Raw genomic sequence first — 16,456 nt, 5'->3', positions numbered from 1 at the left:
TCGGAAATCCTTATTTTCGCTTATTTGACTCATCAAAAGTTGTTCAAGGTCAAGCTGGCACACTTCATCCAATAATTCCCGGTCCTGTATCCCCGAATTCCTAACCCTTGTCTACTTCTCGGTATCCTATGGCCTGGATGTTTAACAGATCCCGGTTCATAATCAGACCTACAGATTAGTAACTTCTGTCTATCCTTAGATATAAAGTAGCATTTATTTCGGGTAGCAGTCAGAATACAGAATACTCTGCAGTCCATTTGTTCACGAGGCTACACCCTAACTGTACATGGATGATCCATGTAAAGTAAGTCCAAAAGTGTTACCATACATGCACAAGACTAAAAAGTGCACGATATCAGTCAGAAATGTATAAAGTATCTTACGCCTTAGTGATATGATAAGGAACAGTGCTATACACTTTACATGAGGAATCAACTACGATAAAGAATTGTGCTGGATGACTGCAGCATCTCTTGACTGTAATATCATTGCTATAAACGAAGGAGGCGGATAATCCATCTACTGTAGGTGCAAGTAGATATTCTGTGGGTGTTCTGTTCCAAAGTGTGTCACCAATGACGTCATCAATGAGTCATACAATTGTACCCCTGACGAAAGTCAATTACCCTATAATAAAATAAAGGGAAATTCAGGTTTTGGCAGGAAATTCAAAAATGGTGGTAGTAAAAAAGAAAAAAACAGACAGGGTTGTTGTCCTCAGTACCAATTGGCGGGAAATGCAAGATGGCGTATTGTTATGCTGACTGACCTGGAATGTTGGCCCTTGCTCTATGACGTCGCAATCCAGCTCAGATATGTCGGCCTCTTTACAGCAGTGTGAGACCCAGGTACACAGGCTCAGCTCTGGGCATACAGGCACAGGTTCTGTGCCGCGAGAATCCGTTTTATGGAATACTGACCCTCACTCAGTGATGTGAAAGATAAAGGATGTTTGTGCAGATCCAGGCATGTCTGCTGAACAAACGATTTCTCAGCAGAGGTCAACGGCCCATGGCTCCTGCCAGCACCACCCCGTGTGAAGGCCTGTAACCGAGCTGACCCCAGCCTCCATAGGATTGCTGAATGGCGGCAGGTGACAGGCATCGTACATAGCAGGTCAGTAGATTTCGACATTATTTTCGTGGTGAAATCAACGAATAAAGCACCAAAATCAATGAAATTTCCACAAAATATCAACTGATCCACATGCCTGTATGTTACCACATTTTCCTGTACAAGCACCATTGCAATTCATTGGAAATGATTTAGAAGTGTAATGTAAATGTTTGATGCATATGTCAGTCAGGGATTCTCTGCCGTGTCTACAACTACTCGACTATTCGCAACACTTGTGAGTAGTAGACTTTCTGGCTTCTTCTGCTAAGCTAGAAACGAACTTCAGATAAGTGACTATGCGGATTGGTATAGATTCGATGCGAATCGCTGCAAAACCAATTTCAAAGTAAAATTCAGTGACACTGATGCAAAACTGTACATTTAGGTTGCATCGCTTCTAGATGACAGAATTCATGAAACGAAGATGCATGTGAAGTGCGCCATCTTAGCCACTGGGCTGGCTAGTAAGATGTATACTGGTAACAGAACGTTTTTGTAAGTGGAACCGATAACAAACTCTGAAAAACTGCTAGTTTGCCACAGAGAATGGTCTAAACCAAAACATGTTTGAAATACCTGTGGATTGTCATCCTCAAGACTTACAGAGATCTGGAGGATTGTCGTCAACGAATCTGTCACTATCTGCGTCCGTGCTCGTGCGTCCGTACGCGTGCGTCCGTGCTCGTGCGTCCGTGCGCGTGCGTCCGTGCTCGTGCGTCCGTACGCGTGCGTCCGTGCTCGTGCGTCCGTACGCGTGCGTCCGTGCTCGTGCGTCCGTGCGCGTGCGTCCGTGCGCGTACACACACACAAAACTTTCACGTTTCTTTTAGTAAGCTACAAAACTATGACCTTAGATGTTCTTTATTAGAAATAATTTAGAATTCCCTCGGAGACGTTTGAAGTCTATTTCTGTCGAGATGTGGGACATTCTCTCCTATATAACGAAATTTGTTCTGAACAGCTGTAGGTAATGCCCAGCTCTGAAAAACTGTATAAGACTACTGTATAAGACATGCAACTGGAATTTTGTACTTTGTATTTCCTGCAGTACTGTTCTATTGATTTCACTTTAACGTATGTATGTACGGACTTTTGTATGTGTGTGCAAACTGTTGCCTTTATTAAAATCATAGTTAAAGCTGTATCGTTTATTGGTTTCGTAAATTACAGGAGAAGCACGTTGGAAGTCTCATTTCTTGGGAGCACTAACAAGCCATTATATCACTAGCATCAGTATTCGACCAAAATGTGTGTGGAACTATCAGTTCCCTATTACTTTTGATTTTTAATCTGGAGCAGAAATGTGAGCGCTTTAACGTCATGGTTCAGTAATTATTATTACCATCTGTCAGAAGTACACCTGTTCTGCGAGTCCGGAATTATAGTAGAAATGTAAAATGTTCGGTGCGAATTATTATTGAAATAATGCCTACAACCGAAGGTCCACATCCATGGTGCTAGTCCTGTTTGGATTTGCCCTCTGGAGCCAGAACAATAACAAAATATATCCCATCCTTTTCAACCTAGCAAGAGCTTGTCCAATCCGTGTAACACAGAATCACGACACTCCACTGGGTGCGAAAATTGGTGGGCCAAAAATGCAGAATTCAGTGTCGTTGGTGCGATTTTCGTTCTAAAAGCGTAAGACTACACCTGGAAATGGGATTGACACTAATACAGATGGAAATATCATAGATTTAGATACGCTATTCGTTGATTTCACCTTAAAATTTACGTAGAAAGGCAACGGCTTGCTGTATGTATGTCACCTGCTGCTGATTAGAGCTACAATGGTGAGAACTGATGTTAACTATGCACTGTAAAACACACAGTGAGGTGATGCCCGTCGGTAAGACATTCATTGGAGCAAGCATAAACTCTTACCTGGAGAAAGGTATTACGCTTATTTAGGTGCAAATTTCATTGGTTTCGGTACTGAATTGTGGTTCCGTGCCTCAGTCTGCAAAAATGGAACCGCTATAGGATCGCTTTGTTATCCATGTCCACGTCTGTCCGTTTGTCTGTCTGTCCGAATATTAGGAACCCTTTTTGTTAGGAACAGGTAGATGTAACAAGTTAAAATTTAAGCCACATATTAAGGTCTTCGGTCAGTTGTAGATGTAAAATGTTTAAGCTTCTAGGACACGAAAATCAAAAGACAGCGCTATTTATGTTGCATATTTTGGTATTCGAAAATTCATTCATCAAAACCTATACACTGCTTCCTGTTGACCGCGAATCATGCATTTTGGCAAGAACCAAGTTTTCACCATGCTAGTGACTAAAACAATCCGACAAATGTTAATTTGTAATTACATAACACACAAAAATATTTTTTGAGATTTCTATCCAGCTGTCTGTCTGTCCGTCTGTTAAGCCCCTTTTCCTCTGGAATAGTTTGGCGAAATTTGTGTCACATTCTCAGATCCATGGCTACCTGGTGTTAAACAAGGTGTAAGCTTCTAAGTCAATGCAATCAAAAGATACAGCAATTTACGTCACTTCTTTTAATACTCGAAAACTCACTCATCACAGTCTACAGGCTACTTCCCAATGACTTATAAGTATAATGAACTTTCGTAAGAAACAACGTTTCACAGTACAAGTAAAGCAAAAGAATCCGAAAACTCTTAAATTGTAATTGTCACAAAAAAATACTTTTTGCCATTTGAAGGTACATTGCTTTTATCACCTCACGAAAGCGTAATGGAAGTACATTACTGCATGCAGAGATAAAATATAGTCATGATTTACTAACAAAATAAAAATGTTTTATTAAATCTCCTCTCTCTACATATATAAACCGAGGTCCCCTGGACTTTTATTTATGAATGTAAATGGTACTCTGAGGAAATGTAGACATTTTGATACGGTCATGGAATTCCCAGGAACCACAATATGTTGCCAGTATCGATGTCGATAATACACAAAAATCATTGACATTCTCGATTTCCATGATGGATGATCTATACATATACACACATCAAAAATGTTTTGCATAACCCCAGTTCCCAGAATTCCTTAAGACAGATGGTGACTGTGGATTTTGTATCACAGACACAGACAGTCCCTTTGACTGTTCAGAGATGGTGAATCACTCCTAGATGATAGTGTAAATGGATTAATTTCAATAACTTGTATGGAATTTTGAATCAGCCAAAACTTTCCGTCCACTTAATTCTGCACCTACTCATACATATTTAAGAAGATTACCGGAACAGGCATCAGCAAAAACATTGCAGAGTTGTCACGCCAATCCAAACGACACCACAGTCGAGTAACAGACCCCTAGGAAAAGGGACAGAATGTGCTCGTAGAGGGGGTAAAACATCGCAGGAGCAGCGAAAACTCCTGACAATATTACGAGGAAAGGTTAAAACGTACCGGAGATCTATTTTTGTTCTACTTTTCAGTTCCACGACGAAACCCCAGCTATTTCTGCACATGGTACAGTCTCTAGGCTACCAAATTTTGTCTCATCCGCTGTACCTTCCTGAGATGGACCCCAATAGTTTCTTCCTCTCCCTCTGGGTGAAGAAACAACTGCGTGACAGGAATTTCCGGAATCAAGATGAGGTGATTTTTGGAGTGGAACTCCTCCAGACCAGCCAAATGCAGAGTTCTAGAACCAAGATTTCCCCTAAGTCATTCATCGTTAGGAGAAATGTGGCACATTGAAGAGTAAGTATGTAGAGTAGGGATAACGTTAGCACCAAGTTTCATGGTCGAAGCTTGGCTATTTCGAGTAGCTCATTAAGATTTTATGAGCTTGCCTTTAGCGTTATCTGCAGAGTATACTCACTGGGAAAGTGTTGAACAAACAGCACTAACCAAAAAGAGGTTCTTTCCATTCACAAAAGTTTCTCAGAGCAAACACGAGAAATTTCCATCTGGTCAGCTTTTAACTTAATGTGTTACTAATCGCCATACAACACACAGTGGGAATCAGATACTCACCATCAATGTCTAACCACGTTCCCTCAGTCTCCATGTCTTGCACACCTATATAAGCAAGCTTATCTATCTCATCTTTTATCAGCTTCTGCAGCTTTTTGTATACATTCATACTCTCTGGCACTGCTAGTCGGCCTCCTTCCTGCGCGCAGTAAATCCTTGCATGATGGTACCTCCGGTGAAATCGATAGACGGCGAAAAGTCCTTGTGGCGCGACATAGACGTACGTACGTGGCAAGCGCGGAACCGACTCTGTGAAAGATCAAAACTCAATTCACGGCCCTAGACAAAGATCAAATTATTATGAAAGGATCTGTATAAACGCCACTTTACGTATAGCGACTCTCCATAAGCATATTGAGAAAGGAATAAAGTACTCACCATCTGTGCAGGTAGATAGCGCCTTATTTTCCTGAAATTTTACCATAACAAAATGAGCATTCATATCAATTTATTTATTTATTTTATTGATCTATTTGATATACGGTTAATGGAACCACAAGTGATCACTATTACATCTAATAAGGTTTCATCTTCATTTTATCTTAATACTTAATTTGTAAATGTTCCTCAACGTAATTCTATCACAACAAGCCTTACACATGGCCCTTGTAAACAACTGTAACAAACATAGAGTAAAAGGAGACAACATGTTCCAATGAATATTTTTTGCCCAGTAGTTTGGCTATGGGGTCTTTGGCTCATACTTCATTTCCAAATGGTTTTGAACCTTGCAATAGCAAACCGTGTTCCTGCTTATTAATGACATCATTTATAACTGTACCACACTTTGCAAGTCAGAATCAAACTACAAATTTAAGATTTCCATATCTAAACCGTCTGTATCACTTACCAAAAACACAATAATCACTTCATGGCATTACTGCTACAAATTATAGGTTAGTCAACGAGCTTAGTTCATCAGTATCTGTACAACACTTAAAAGGAAATAAAATTTGTTCTATAGCATCATAGAACACACATAATCATTACTGTTTATCTGACTTACGGCTTAAAGTGCACTTATCAATTAGAGTATTTCGAACATTGTACCAAAATAAACAATGTTATTCCCATGCCTAAATTTGTGAAAAACTCATCATCCTTTGGCTAAAACCATCATCAAAAGTCAGCTCAACATTACAATGACTCAAATGCTAGGGTATTAACTTCATCTTGCAGTACAAAACATTTGTCGTCTTCTGCTGATAATGCTAACATATGCTGACACACAATGGAGGCTACATCAAAGTACACCTCATATGTAATCAATTACAGAAATATTGTAACAAATTTCCCCATACATTGTGAATTCATGGTGGATGTCACTGTGGCAGCAACAGTCAATTGATATGGTGACTCCCACTACCCCAGATGTTATTATCTGGGACACTGATTGGTAGTTGACATATGGTTTATACCATTACCCTGAATGCAGTTGTAACAATAATGATCAGTTGACAAGTTGACTGCCATTATCATAAACACAACTGAATAGGGCAATGATGATCATTTACATGTGTAGTGCCCCCAGAATTGTACGAAAGTCTGGAGTCACTTGTGTTCCAGCCACTTCGAACACACGTTATTTTGTAGTGGGTTGTAGCATAAACAGATACACACTGCCACGGAACGTTATTTGTGCAGGCTAACCGAGAAAGAAGAGCAAAGCCGGGCCAACAAGTGACGCGCTCGGTTGTAGCAAAGAGAAAAGAAAAACTTCCGGCCCATAATTCCGTGGACGAATTTCATGCACGAAAAACATTGGTGATTGTTGTGTGTTGCAGAGAGTCAACGGAAGAAAAAAATGATTATTGTTAATAGTGACTTGATCTCGAGCAGACGGACATGTATATTAGTATTGTATCGTTGAGAAAAAATGTTATTTAATTTGGTTGAATTCAGTCGTTTGCGAATGCCCTAAGAAAGTGTGGGCTTACTGTTTAATGTGGCAGTGAAATGGTGTATTGAATTGTGAATATAGAATATGTTAACTGCAACTGAATTTTGAGAGAGTCTTTATTTGGACTAGATAATAAGATTTTGGAATAGTGGACGAATTTTCCACCTTCTTCAAAATATAGAATCTTCGGAGAAGAGTTTGATGCAAGCAGAAGACGACGGAATTGCTGGGAAGCTGAGCCTGTATCCGGCATTCAAGTAAGTTCACACTGATAGTCCAAGGAGCGTGGCTCTAAGTTTTAGAGAGGATACAATGGGGCACCGCACATGGTAACTGCAATTACTCCAAATCCAATTTGGGAATTGTGGTCAGTTGACAGGATGACTGCTATTACCTTCATGATATTTCTGGATACTGTGACGATAGTCAGTTGATATGGGGACCAGTATTACCCTCAGTGTATGATAATGTATGTATCATTACCTGACCGTTGGTGTCTGCTACTGGGTCTCAAACTGTAATGTAACAACAGAAGCTGACAGTGTATGTACTATAAGCTGAAAATGTATGTCAGCTACTGAACCTCCAATAGCATTGTAACACCAGAGGGTCTCTGTGTGTATGTGCCATAAGTTGGCAGTGGGTGTCAGCTACTGGATCATCCTCATTTTATTCTCAGTCATAGATAACTGTTAAATGAAATTGCAACAAATTACCCCACACATCATCATGTTACAGCGAAATTGTAACAAATCATCCTACACATCACCATTGTTACACGAAATTGAAACAAATTGTACCATTTTATGGTAAAATTGTAATAAATTGCTCCCAACATCAACATGATACTGCAAAATTGTGACAAATTAGCCCAGACATTGCCAGTAGTCAACATTTGTAAACGCTTTGTCAGGTCATATTCATGATGTCACTTGCACAGGTCAGCACCCTATCCATGATATTACAGGCCACATGCACGTTAAATATGACGTCATAATGATGTTGTATGTGGATCATTTACCTTGACTGGATCCCATGGGATACATGGCATCACAATGGTGTTATACTGTAGATGAAAACGAAACAGCCGTTCACAGGGAAGTATTTTACCAGCCTTTAAAGCTAATTCCATCATGATGTCATGAAGTCCGCCATCTTGGACTGGGATGAAGTATCATCAAGGCCAGTGACAGGCATGTGATATCATGTTGCCGTCTTAGTAAAGGCGGGTATGGCTTGTAATGTCATGGACAGGGTATTTAACTGTGCACATGACATCAAGTCTCTAATTTTTTTGCTTGTGGCAACAAGTCTTGACTTTCTGGCACCCAATTTATACAATTCAGGTGAAGTTCATGAATTTTTTTGCTAATAATACTGTGATTCGGTTTGAATATGGTGGACGCGTACTGAGTCCCTGTTTTCTCAGTATTTTCTTTTAATTTCCCGCCAACGTCACATCACTGATATGGTGGGATGATGTCATCGATCATAGGGGTGTGAGTTATGAGATTAGTCGTACTGCATGGTTCATTACCGAATTTATTTGCTACATAGCATTCATTTTGGATTGTGAATACAGTGTTATCACACAGTGAGTTGAAGTTCCTATACCCATATTATCTAGCACAAACTGTTTATACTGTGGCTGTGCACAATTAAGTGAGTTTACACCTGAGCGCCTTGAAGCTAGTCGTCGTGTGGCTGCAGCTTTACCTGCACGGAAACAGAGTGTCGATTGTGAACACAGGTGTGAATGGAACGGCTCGCGTGCATTTACTTGTGTGTGGGGCGGGGCAAGCACAGTCGCACAGCGACTAGGCGCAGGGTGCACAGGTGTAAACACACACACCTTTACTAGTCATTCATCAGTCAACATGAAAGAGGAAACTCAAGATGAGTGCTACTAGTAATAACGTCTCGTACATTTAAGCCGAAATCAGTCGATGCTTTGGGCTCTGCCATACAACCATACAACCACATACACTGTGTAATCAAAAGTATCCGGACACCTGGCTGAAAATTACTTACAAGTTCGTTGCGCCCTCCATCGGTGGTGCTGGAAGTCAATATTGTGTTGGCCTACCCTTAGCCTTCATGAGAGCATCAATTCTCGCAGGCATACGTTCAATCAGGTGCTGGAAGGTTTCTTGGGGAATGGCAGCCCATTCTTAACAGCGTGCTCCACTGTGGAGAGGTATCCATGTCTCTCAGTAAGGCCTGGCATTCCAAAACATCCCAAAGATGTTGTATAGGATCCAGGTCAGGACTTTGTGCAAGGCAGTCCATTACAGTTATGTTATTGTCGTGTAACCACTCCGCCACAGGCCGTGCATTATGAACAGCTGCTCGATCGTGTTGAAAGATGCAATCGCCATCCCCGAAATGCTCTTCAACAGTGGGACGCAAGAAGGTGCTTAAAACATCAATGTAGGCCTGTGCTGTGACATTGCCACACAAAACAACAAGGGGTGCAAGACCCCTCCATGAAAAGCACAACCACACTATAGTACCACCACCTCCGAATTTTACTGTTGGCACTACATACGCTGTCAGATGACATCCACCGGGTATTCGCCATACTCACACCCTGCCGTCGGATCGCCACATTGTGCACCATGATTCGTCATTCCACACAACGTTTTTCCACTGTTCAATTCATCCAGTGTGTTGTGTACATAGTTCCGCATAGTCAGCGCGTACACAACTTTCCCACTAGAGCGCGCCCCGCTAAGCACAACAGTGCAGGCGCAGCGCTCGTCCGTCTCCGCACTACGAGATGGCGCTGCCTTAGAGACGGACCAAATTCTGTTTCTGCCGATCCGCATATTAATACATAACGCAGCCAATGAGATTGCTGCTAAAGTAGAACCTTTTCTCCTCACGGATCACACTCGCGCAGTGATACCTGAATGTGCGAGGTATTTTAACAAGTGTACAGACCTCCAATTAATCAGTCTGCATTAGTCTGCACCAGTCTGAATTAGTCTGCATTAGTCTGTACCCGTCTGCATTAGTCTGTACCAGTCTATAGTCAAGTTTCATTCTGCGCCTAATAAGATTACCATATTCCTGTACATAGCCATGAAGATAAATGAATAGACACTTTGTCAAGTATCAGAGATATGTGAGAATAAGATTAACATACCAAGACCAAAGGAACTTCAGACTGTCAATTGTAAACAGCATCCAGAATCAAGTTATGTAATCTCTATGATCACTGGCAAAAACTCACTTTGTTCAGCGTTTTGCTTTGGCATCAGCAGAAGAAGTATAAGAGCAGATACTGTGATCATTGGTACCTTAATATGTAAACATTTCATTGTGGTATTTGTTTTTTCCCTGAATCTAGTAGTCTTCCTGCAAGTACATCACTCAGTTTACTACATGATGTTTGCTGCACAGTCACACAGTCATTACTGCACCACTAAATGGACTATGCTTGTCGGTATAGGCGGACCACCTTGCCTTTACGCATCCACACTTCCTACACCTGACCTACTGCCTAGAGGAAAATAAGCATTGGCGGCCTTCTCTTGCCACATGTACTTGGAGGTACTAATCAACCTAAAAAAATACTACTCATAATAGCTATAATTATTACTCTGCAAATAAGTAAATAAAACATCTGCACTTATACCCCTAACAGAATATACAGGGTTATTACAAATGATTGAAGCGATTTCACAGCTCTACAATAACTTTATTTGAGATATTTTCACAATGCTTTGCACACACATACAAAAACTCAAAAAGTTTTTTTAGGCATTCACAAATGTTCGATATGTGCCCCTCTAGTGATTCGGCAGACATCAAGCCGATAATCAAGTTCCTCCCACACTCGGCGCAGCATGTCCCCATCAATGAGTTCGAAAGCATCGTTGATGCGAGCTCGCAGTTCTGGCACGTTTCTTGGTAGAGGAGGTTTAAACACTGAATCTTTCACATAACCCCACAGAAAGAAATCGCATGGGGTTAAGTCGGGAGAGCGTGGAGGCCATGACATGAATTGCTGATCATGATCTCCACCACGACCGATCCATCGGTTTTCCAATCTCCTGTTTAATAAATGCCGAACATCATGATGGAAGTGCGGTGGAGCACCATCCTGTTGATAGATGAAGTCGGAGCTGTCGGTCTCCAGTTGTGGCATGAGCCAATTTTCCAGCATGTCCCGATACACGTGTCCTGTAACGTTTTTTTTCGCAGAAGAAAAAGGGGCTGTAAACTTTAAACCGTGAGATTGCACAAAACACGTTAACTTTGGGTGAATTGCGAATTTCTGCACGAATGCGTGAGGATTCTCTACCGCCCAGATTCGCACATTGTGTCTGTTCACTTCACCATTAAGAAAAAATGTTGCTTCATCACTGAAAACAAGTTTCGCACTGGACGCATCCTCTTCCATGAGCTGTTGCAACGGCGCCGAAAATTCAAAGCGTTTGACTTTGTCATCGGGTGTCAGGTCTTGTAGCAATTGTGAAACGGTAAGGCTTCTGCTTTAGCCTTTTCCGTAAGATTTTCCAAACCGTCGGCTGTGGTACGTTTAGCTCCCTGCTTGCTTTATTCGTCGACTTCCGCGTTAAACTTGCCCGCACGCGTACAACCGTTTCTTCGCTCACTGCAGGCCGACCCGTTGATTTCCCCTTACAGAGGCATCCAGAAGCTTTAAACTGCGCATACCATCGCTGAATGGAGTTAGCAGTTGGTAGATCTTTGTTGAACTTCGTCCTGAAGTGCCGTTGCACTGTTATGACTGACTGATGTGAGTGAATTTCAAGCACGACATACGCTTTCTCGGCTCCTGTCGTCATTTTGTCTCACTGCGCTCTCGAGCGCTCTGGCGGCAGAAACCTGAAGTGCGGCTTCTGCCGAACAAAACTTTATGAGTTTTTCTACGTATCTGTAGTGTGTCGTGACCATATGTCAATGAGTGGAGCTACAGTGAATTTATGAAATCGCTTCAATCATTTGTAATAGCCCTGTATATTATAATAGATTTTATATGCTGTAACTGACATGACCCAGTGGTAATGCCAATAAAGAAATATAAAATAACAATGGGAACTTTGAGTTAAGTATAAGACTTTCACCAGCGAGATTTCATTAGACTGAGGTGACAAAGGTCATTGGATACTTCCTAATATCCTGCCAGACATCCTTCTGACCGGCACAGTGACGTAATTAGACGTAGCATGGACTCAACTAGCTGGCGGAAGTCCCCTGCATAAATATTGAGCTATGATGCCATCTATAACTGAGAAAGTGTTGCCACTACAGGATTCTGTGCACGAACAGGCGGGTGGATTATGTTAAGTAAATGTTCGATAGGATTTATGTCTGGCGATCTGGATGGCCAAATCATTCGTTCGAACTGTCGACAATGCTGTTCAAAACCAATCGCGAATAGTTACGGTGCACTGACATGGAACATTGTTGTTTGGGAACATGAAGTCCACGGATGGCTGCTAATGGTCTCTACGCAGCCGAACATAGCCATTTCCAGTCAGTGATCTATTCAGTTGGATCAGAGGTCACAGTTCATTAGGTGTCAACACAGCCGCCACCATTATGGAGCCACCACCATCTTGCACAGTTCTTTGCCGACAACTTGGGTCCATTGTTTCATAGTGTCTGCGTCACTTCAACTCTACCATCAGCTCTTACCAACTGAAATCGAGACTCATCTGACCAGGCTACTGTTTTCCGGTCCTCTACGGTCCAACCGATGTGGTCACGACCACAACAGAGGTGATGCAAGTGATGGATTTACGCTGATAGCAAAGACTCCCAGGACAGTCGACTGCTGCCGCAGAACATCAACGCCAAATTTCGCCGCACTGTCCGAACAGATATGTTCGTCGTACGTTCCTCACTGATTTCTACGGATATTTCACGCAGTGTCGCTTATCTTTTAGCACTGACATCTCTAAGCAAACGCCGCTGCTCTCGGTCGTTCCGTGAGAGCCGTCGGCTACTGCCTTCCCCATGGTGACAGGTAACGCATGAAATTTGATATTGTCGGCGTGCCATTTACACTGCGGATCTCGGAATATCGATTTTCCTAACGATTTCGGAAATGGAATGCCTCATGCGTCTAGCTCCAGATACCTTTCCCGTTCAGTGTCTGTTAATTCTTGTCGTGCAACCATGATCACGTCGGACTCCTTTTTACATGAATCACCTGCGTCAATGCACTGCCTTTTTGTACCTTGTGTAGGCGATACGACCGTTGTCTGTATGAGTGCGTATCGTAGTCAGAAGGATGCATCAAAAAAAGATCTCTTTAGACAAACATTTTTTAATTTTATCCCATGATCGTCCAATTCAAAATTGTGAAGTTGAGTTGTTTTGATCCCGTTAACTGCAAATATCTGATATGAGTTTCACCGTTCGATGTGCACTTACATGTCTGCCTGAGAGGATGGGGCACGAAGAGAACATATATAACGGAAACAATCCTTCTCCATATATACATCCCTGCTGACGTATCTGACACTTGTCTCACGCCCTTTACTCAGAGAGAGCACAGAGATAGGAATTTCTCTCATCTAGCGTAACTATTAACGCGAATTTGTACGTGCTGAAGTAGCAACTCGTCCTAAGATCCCTATAACCTCAGCGGAACTGTTCGCCAAGTTTTCCCCAAAGTGTAAGATATTCATACTTGTTTACATACGAGACACGATGCGAGTGGAGATTTCTAATTAAATGTATTGAAGAATTATTCGTAAATACGGGTGGTCGCTCAGCTGTGAACTACACTAAGTATTGCATAAATAGTTTCCCCATGTTTAAATTTCCAAGTGATCCCAAAACGAAGAAAAACGTGGGCCATAAATTGTCGGAGGGACAACTCTGAATCAAGACCTGGTACTCAGTTGTGTGTTGTAAATACACGTTGATAAAAGTAGTTATACACATGAAAGCAATTGTATACAATTATATTTCTTTCCCAGTCGAATATCATATTTTAATATAATATTTTATCCAGAATGAGATTTTCACTCTGCAGCGGAGCGTGCGCTGATATCAAACTTACTGGCAGATTAAAACTGTGTGCCGGACCGAGACTCGAACGCGGGACCTTTGCCTTTCGCGGGCAAGTGCTCTACCAACTGAGCTACCGAAGCACAAGTCACTCCCGGTACTCACAGCTTTACTTCTGCCAGTACCTCGTCTCCTACCTTCCAAACTTTACAGAAGCTCTCCTGCGAACCATGCAGAACTAGCACTCCTGAAGGAAAGGAGATTGCGGAGACATGGCTTAGCCACAGCCTGGGGGTAGAGCACTTGTCCGCGAAAGGCAAAGGTCCCGAGTTCGAGTCTCGGTCGGGAAGTTTCATATCAGCGCACACTCCGCTGCAGAGTGAAAATCTCATTCTGGAAACATCCCCCCGGCTGTGGCTAAGCCATGTCTCCGCAATATTCTTTCTTTCAGGACGGTAGTTCTGCAAGGTTCGCAGGAGAGCTTCTGTAAAGTTTGGAAGGTAAGAGACGAGGTACTGGCAGAAGTAAAGCTGTGAGGAGGGGGCGTGAGTCGTGCTTGGGTAGCTCAGTCGGTAGAGCACTTACCCGCAAAAGGCAAAGATCCCAAGTTCGAGTCTCGGTCGGGCACACAGTTTTAATCTGCCAGGAAGTTTCAGAATGTTTTATTATTATATTATTAATACTTTATAGTCAGCACCGCCATTAGACTTTTGTTTATTTACATTGTTACATTTACACTTACACTATTATGATTTCGGCTTCAAAGTGCCATTATCAAGTGTTATAAATTGCTTAAGATGGCATACTGTCGTATTAAAATACACTATTAGACACACTGTCTAAGAGTCGATATTTCTGGCAGAGCCTACTGCTTTGTTTTATTACTGCGTACACCACCTTTACTAAATAATAGTAGTCAACTGTCACTCAGTCAAGATGGTGTACTCAGTAGTGAAACAAATCAGTAGGCTCTGCCAGGAATTTCGACTCTTACACAATGTGTCTAGTAGTGTATTTTAGCACGACAGTATGCCATCTTAAGCAATTTATAACACTTAAAACACTTGATAATGGCTCTTTGAAGCCGAAATCATGATTGTGTAAGTGTAAATGTAAGACTGTAAATAAACAACTGTCTAATGGTGGTACTGACTTTAAAGAAATATTTATGACTGTGGCCCCGCATTATGAAAATATTATTAAATATTATTAGTATTATATTTTATAAATTTTATATTTTTAAAATATAATATATTCTGATGGAATTTCAAAATTTTTCGATTCCTGAGATATTTTTGCAACTGTCATACTGTAGAGGAATATTTGTGATGCAATCATACATCGTTTTATAAACATACATAATCAATCTGAATAATACTTAACGCCATTCCTTATTTAAGAACATAGGACAAGGGATAATTAAGATATTATTATAGTAGGTTGACTGTTTTGAGGGCACTTGCGCAAGTAACATAACCTCCAAAGAATAAAGTTGTACTAAAAAAAAGCACCGCCTTAAATAGTATTTATATATGGAAAAAACTAATAAATAGGCACAGGTTTTTACTGCATTAAAAAACCCATATTTGATGACATTGGTACCGAGTCCTTAACTCATTACATTTAATACGTACGAACTACCACGCTAGTTCCGATCCTACATATCTATTGTCGTGTAATATTACGTTTTAGTTTTCATGTTATATGAAAATAGCATTCTAGTAAATATCTCTATTCTAATCGGCACACTTCATACATGTATCAAATATTTTTTAATAAATATCGTAAAAAATCATGTGAATGTGGTAACCACCCACAAGGTAAACATTACCGAATCCTAAGAGTAGGGAAATGGGTAACAGACGATTCAGCCAATTATACAGGAGCTGTACCTCGTCGACAGCGCACAGCCGGCGGTCCACGTTGACTCGGTTGTCGCGGGAGAAGCAGTCGCAGGTCCGGTAAGTGACGTCGCTGGTTGCCAGGGACGCCGCCAGCAGCAGCAGCAGCGCCTCCGCCAGCGCCATCGCCCAGAGGTGTGCGCCCCAGCCGCCCCCGCCTTCCGCTTATGTAGAGCACGCTGGGCTCACGTGCCGCAGGCACCCGCAAGCCAGAGATAGCGATTATCGCTGAAACAACCGGTTTTCAATTATAGCGGTTTTTTCCGCGCCAGTTTAAACTGATTGTTAAAACCGCTGAAATAACCGGTTTCTGATGTAACCGATTTTCGGTTTTTTGTTCCTCTTATTCCCTGTAATAAACGTAGAAATCGGAAACAGATTGAAAAATGTTGGCTCATGTTTCAAGATACATAGAAACAAAACATTAAACTAAATCCGTTTGCTCCTTTTCTCGGAAAGTGATAAAGTGCTTGAATACTACTGTAAAAAATCATTGGCATTTTTTATTCACCAGTATTCTCCAGCTGATTCTAATTTTTTGAAACCTTGCTTAAAAATCATGTTGTAATCAGGGGTCACACCCCTGCTTGGG

The 16,456-nt window shown here is 41.6% G+C and overlaps 1 protein-coding gene across 1 annotated transcript in view; it reads right to left on the bottom strand.

Moving 5' to 3' along the window:
• The window catches only part of LOC124613270 (macrophage mannose receptor 1-like), an 83,109-nt gene extending 67,119 nt beyond the window's left edge, over positions 1 to 15,990 (bottom strand). Inside the window, exons 1-3 of the mRNA XM_047141963.1 lie at positions 15,856 to 15,990; positions 5,452 to 5,482; positions 5,074 to 5,322 (exon numbers count right to left, since the gene is read on the bottom strand). Coding sequence (XP_046997919.1) covers positions 5,074 to 5,322; positions 5,452 to 5,482; positions 15,856 to 15,990 — 415 coding nt within the window. The remainder of the gene's footprint in view (positions 1 to 5,073; positions 5,323 to 5,451; positions 5,483 to 15,855) is intronic.
• Between the last annotated feature and the right edge of the window lie 466 nt (positions 15,991 to 16,456).

Source organism: Schistocerca americana, chromosome 4 (genome assembly GCF_021461395.2).
Source record: "Schistocerca americana isolate TAMUIC-IGC-003095 chromosome 4, iqSchAmer2.1, whole genome shotgun sequence".
NCBI classification, from domain to species: domain Eukaryota; kingdom Metazoa; phylum Arthropoda; class Insecta; order Orthoptera; family Acrididae; genus Schistocerca; species Schistocerca americana.
The sequence above is the reverse complement of the archived record's forward strand: the minus strand, read 5'-3'. Positions and strand labels throughout refer to the sequence as shown.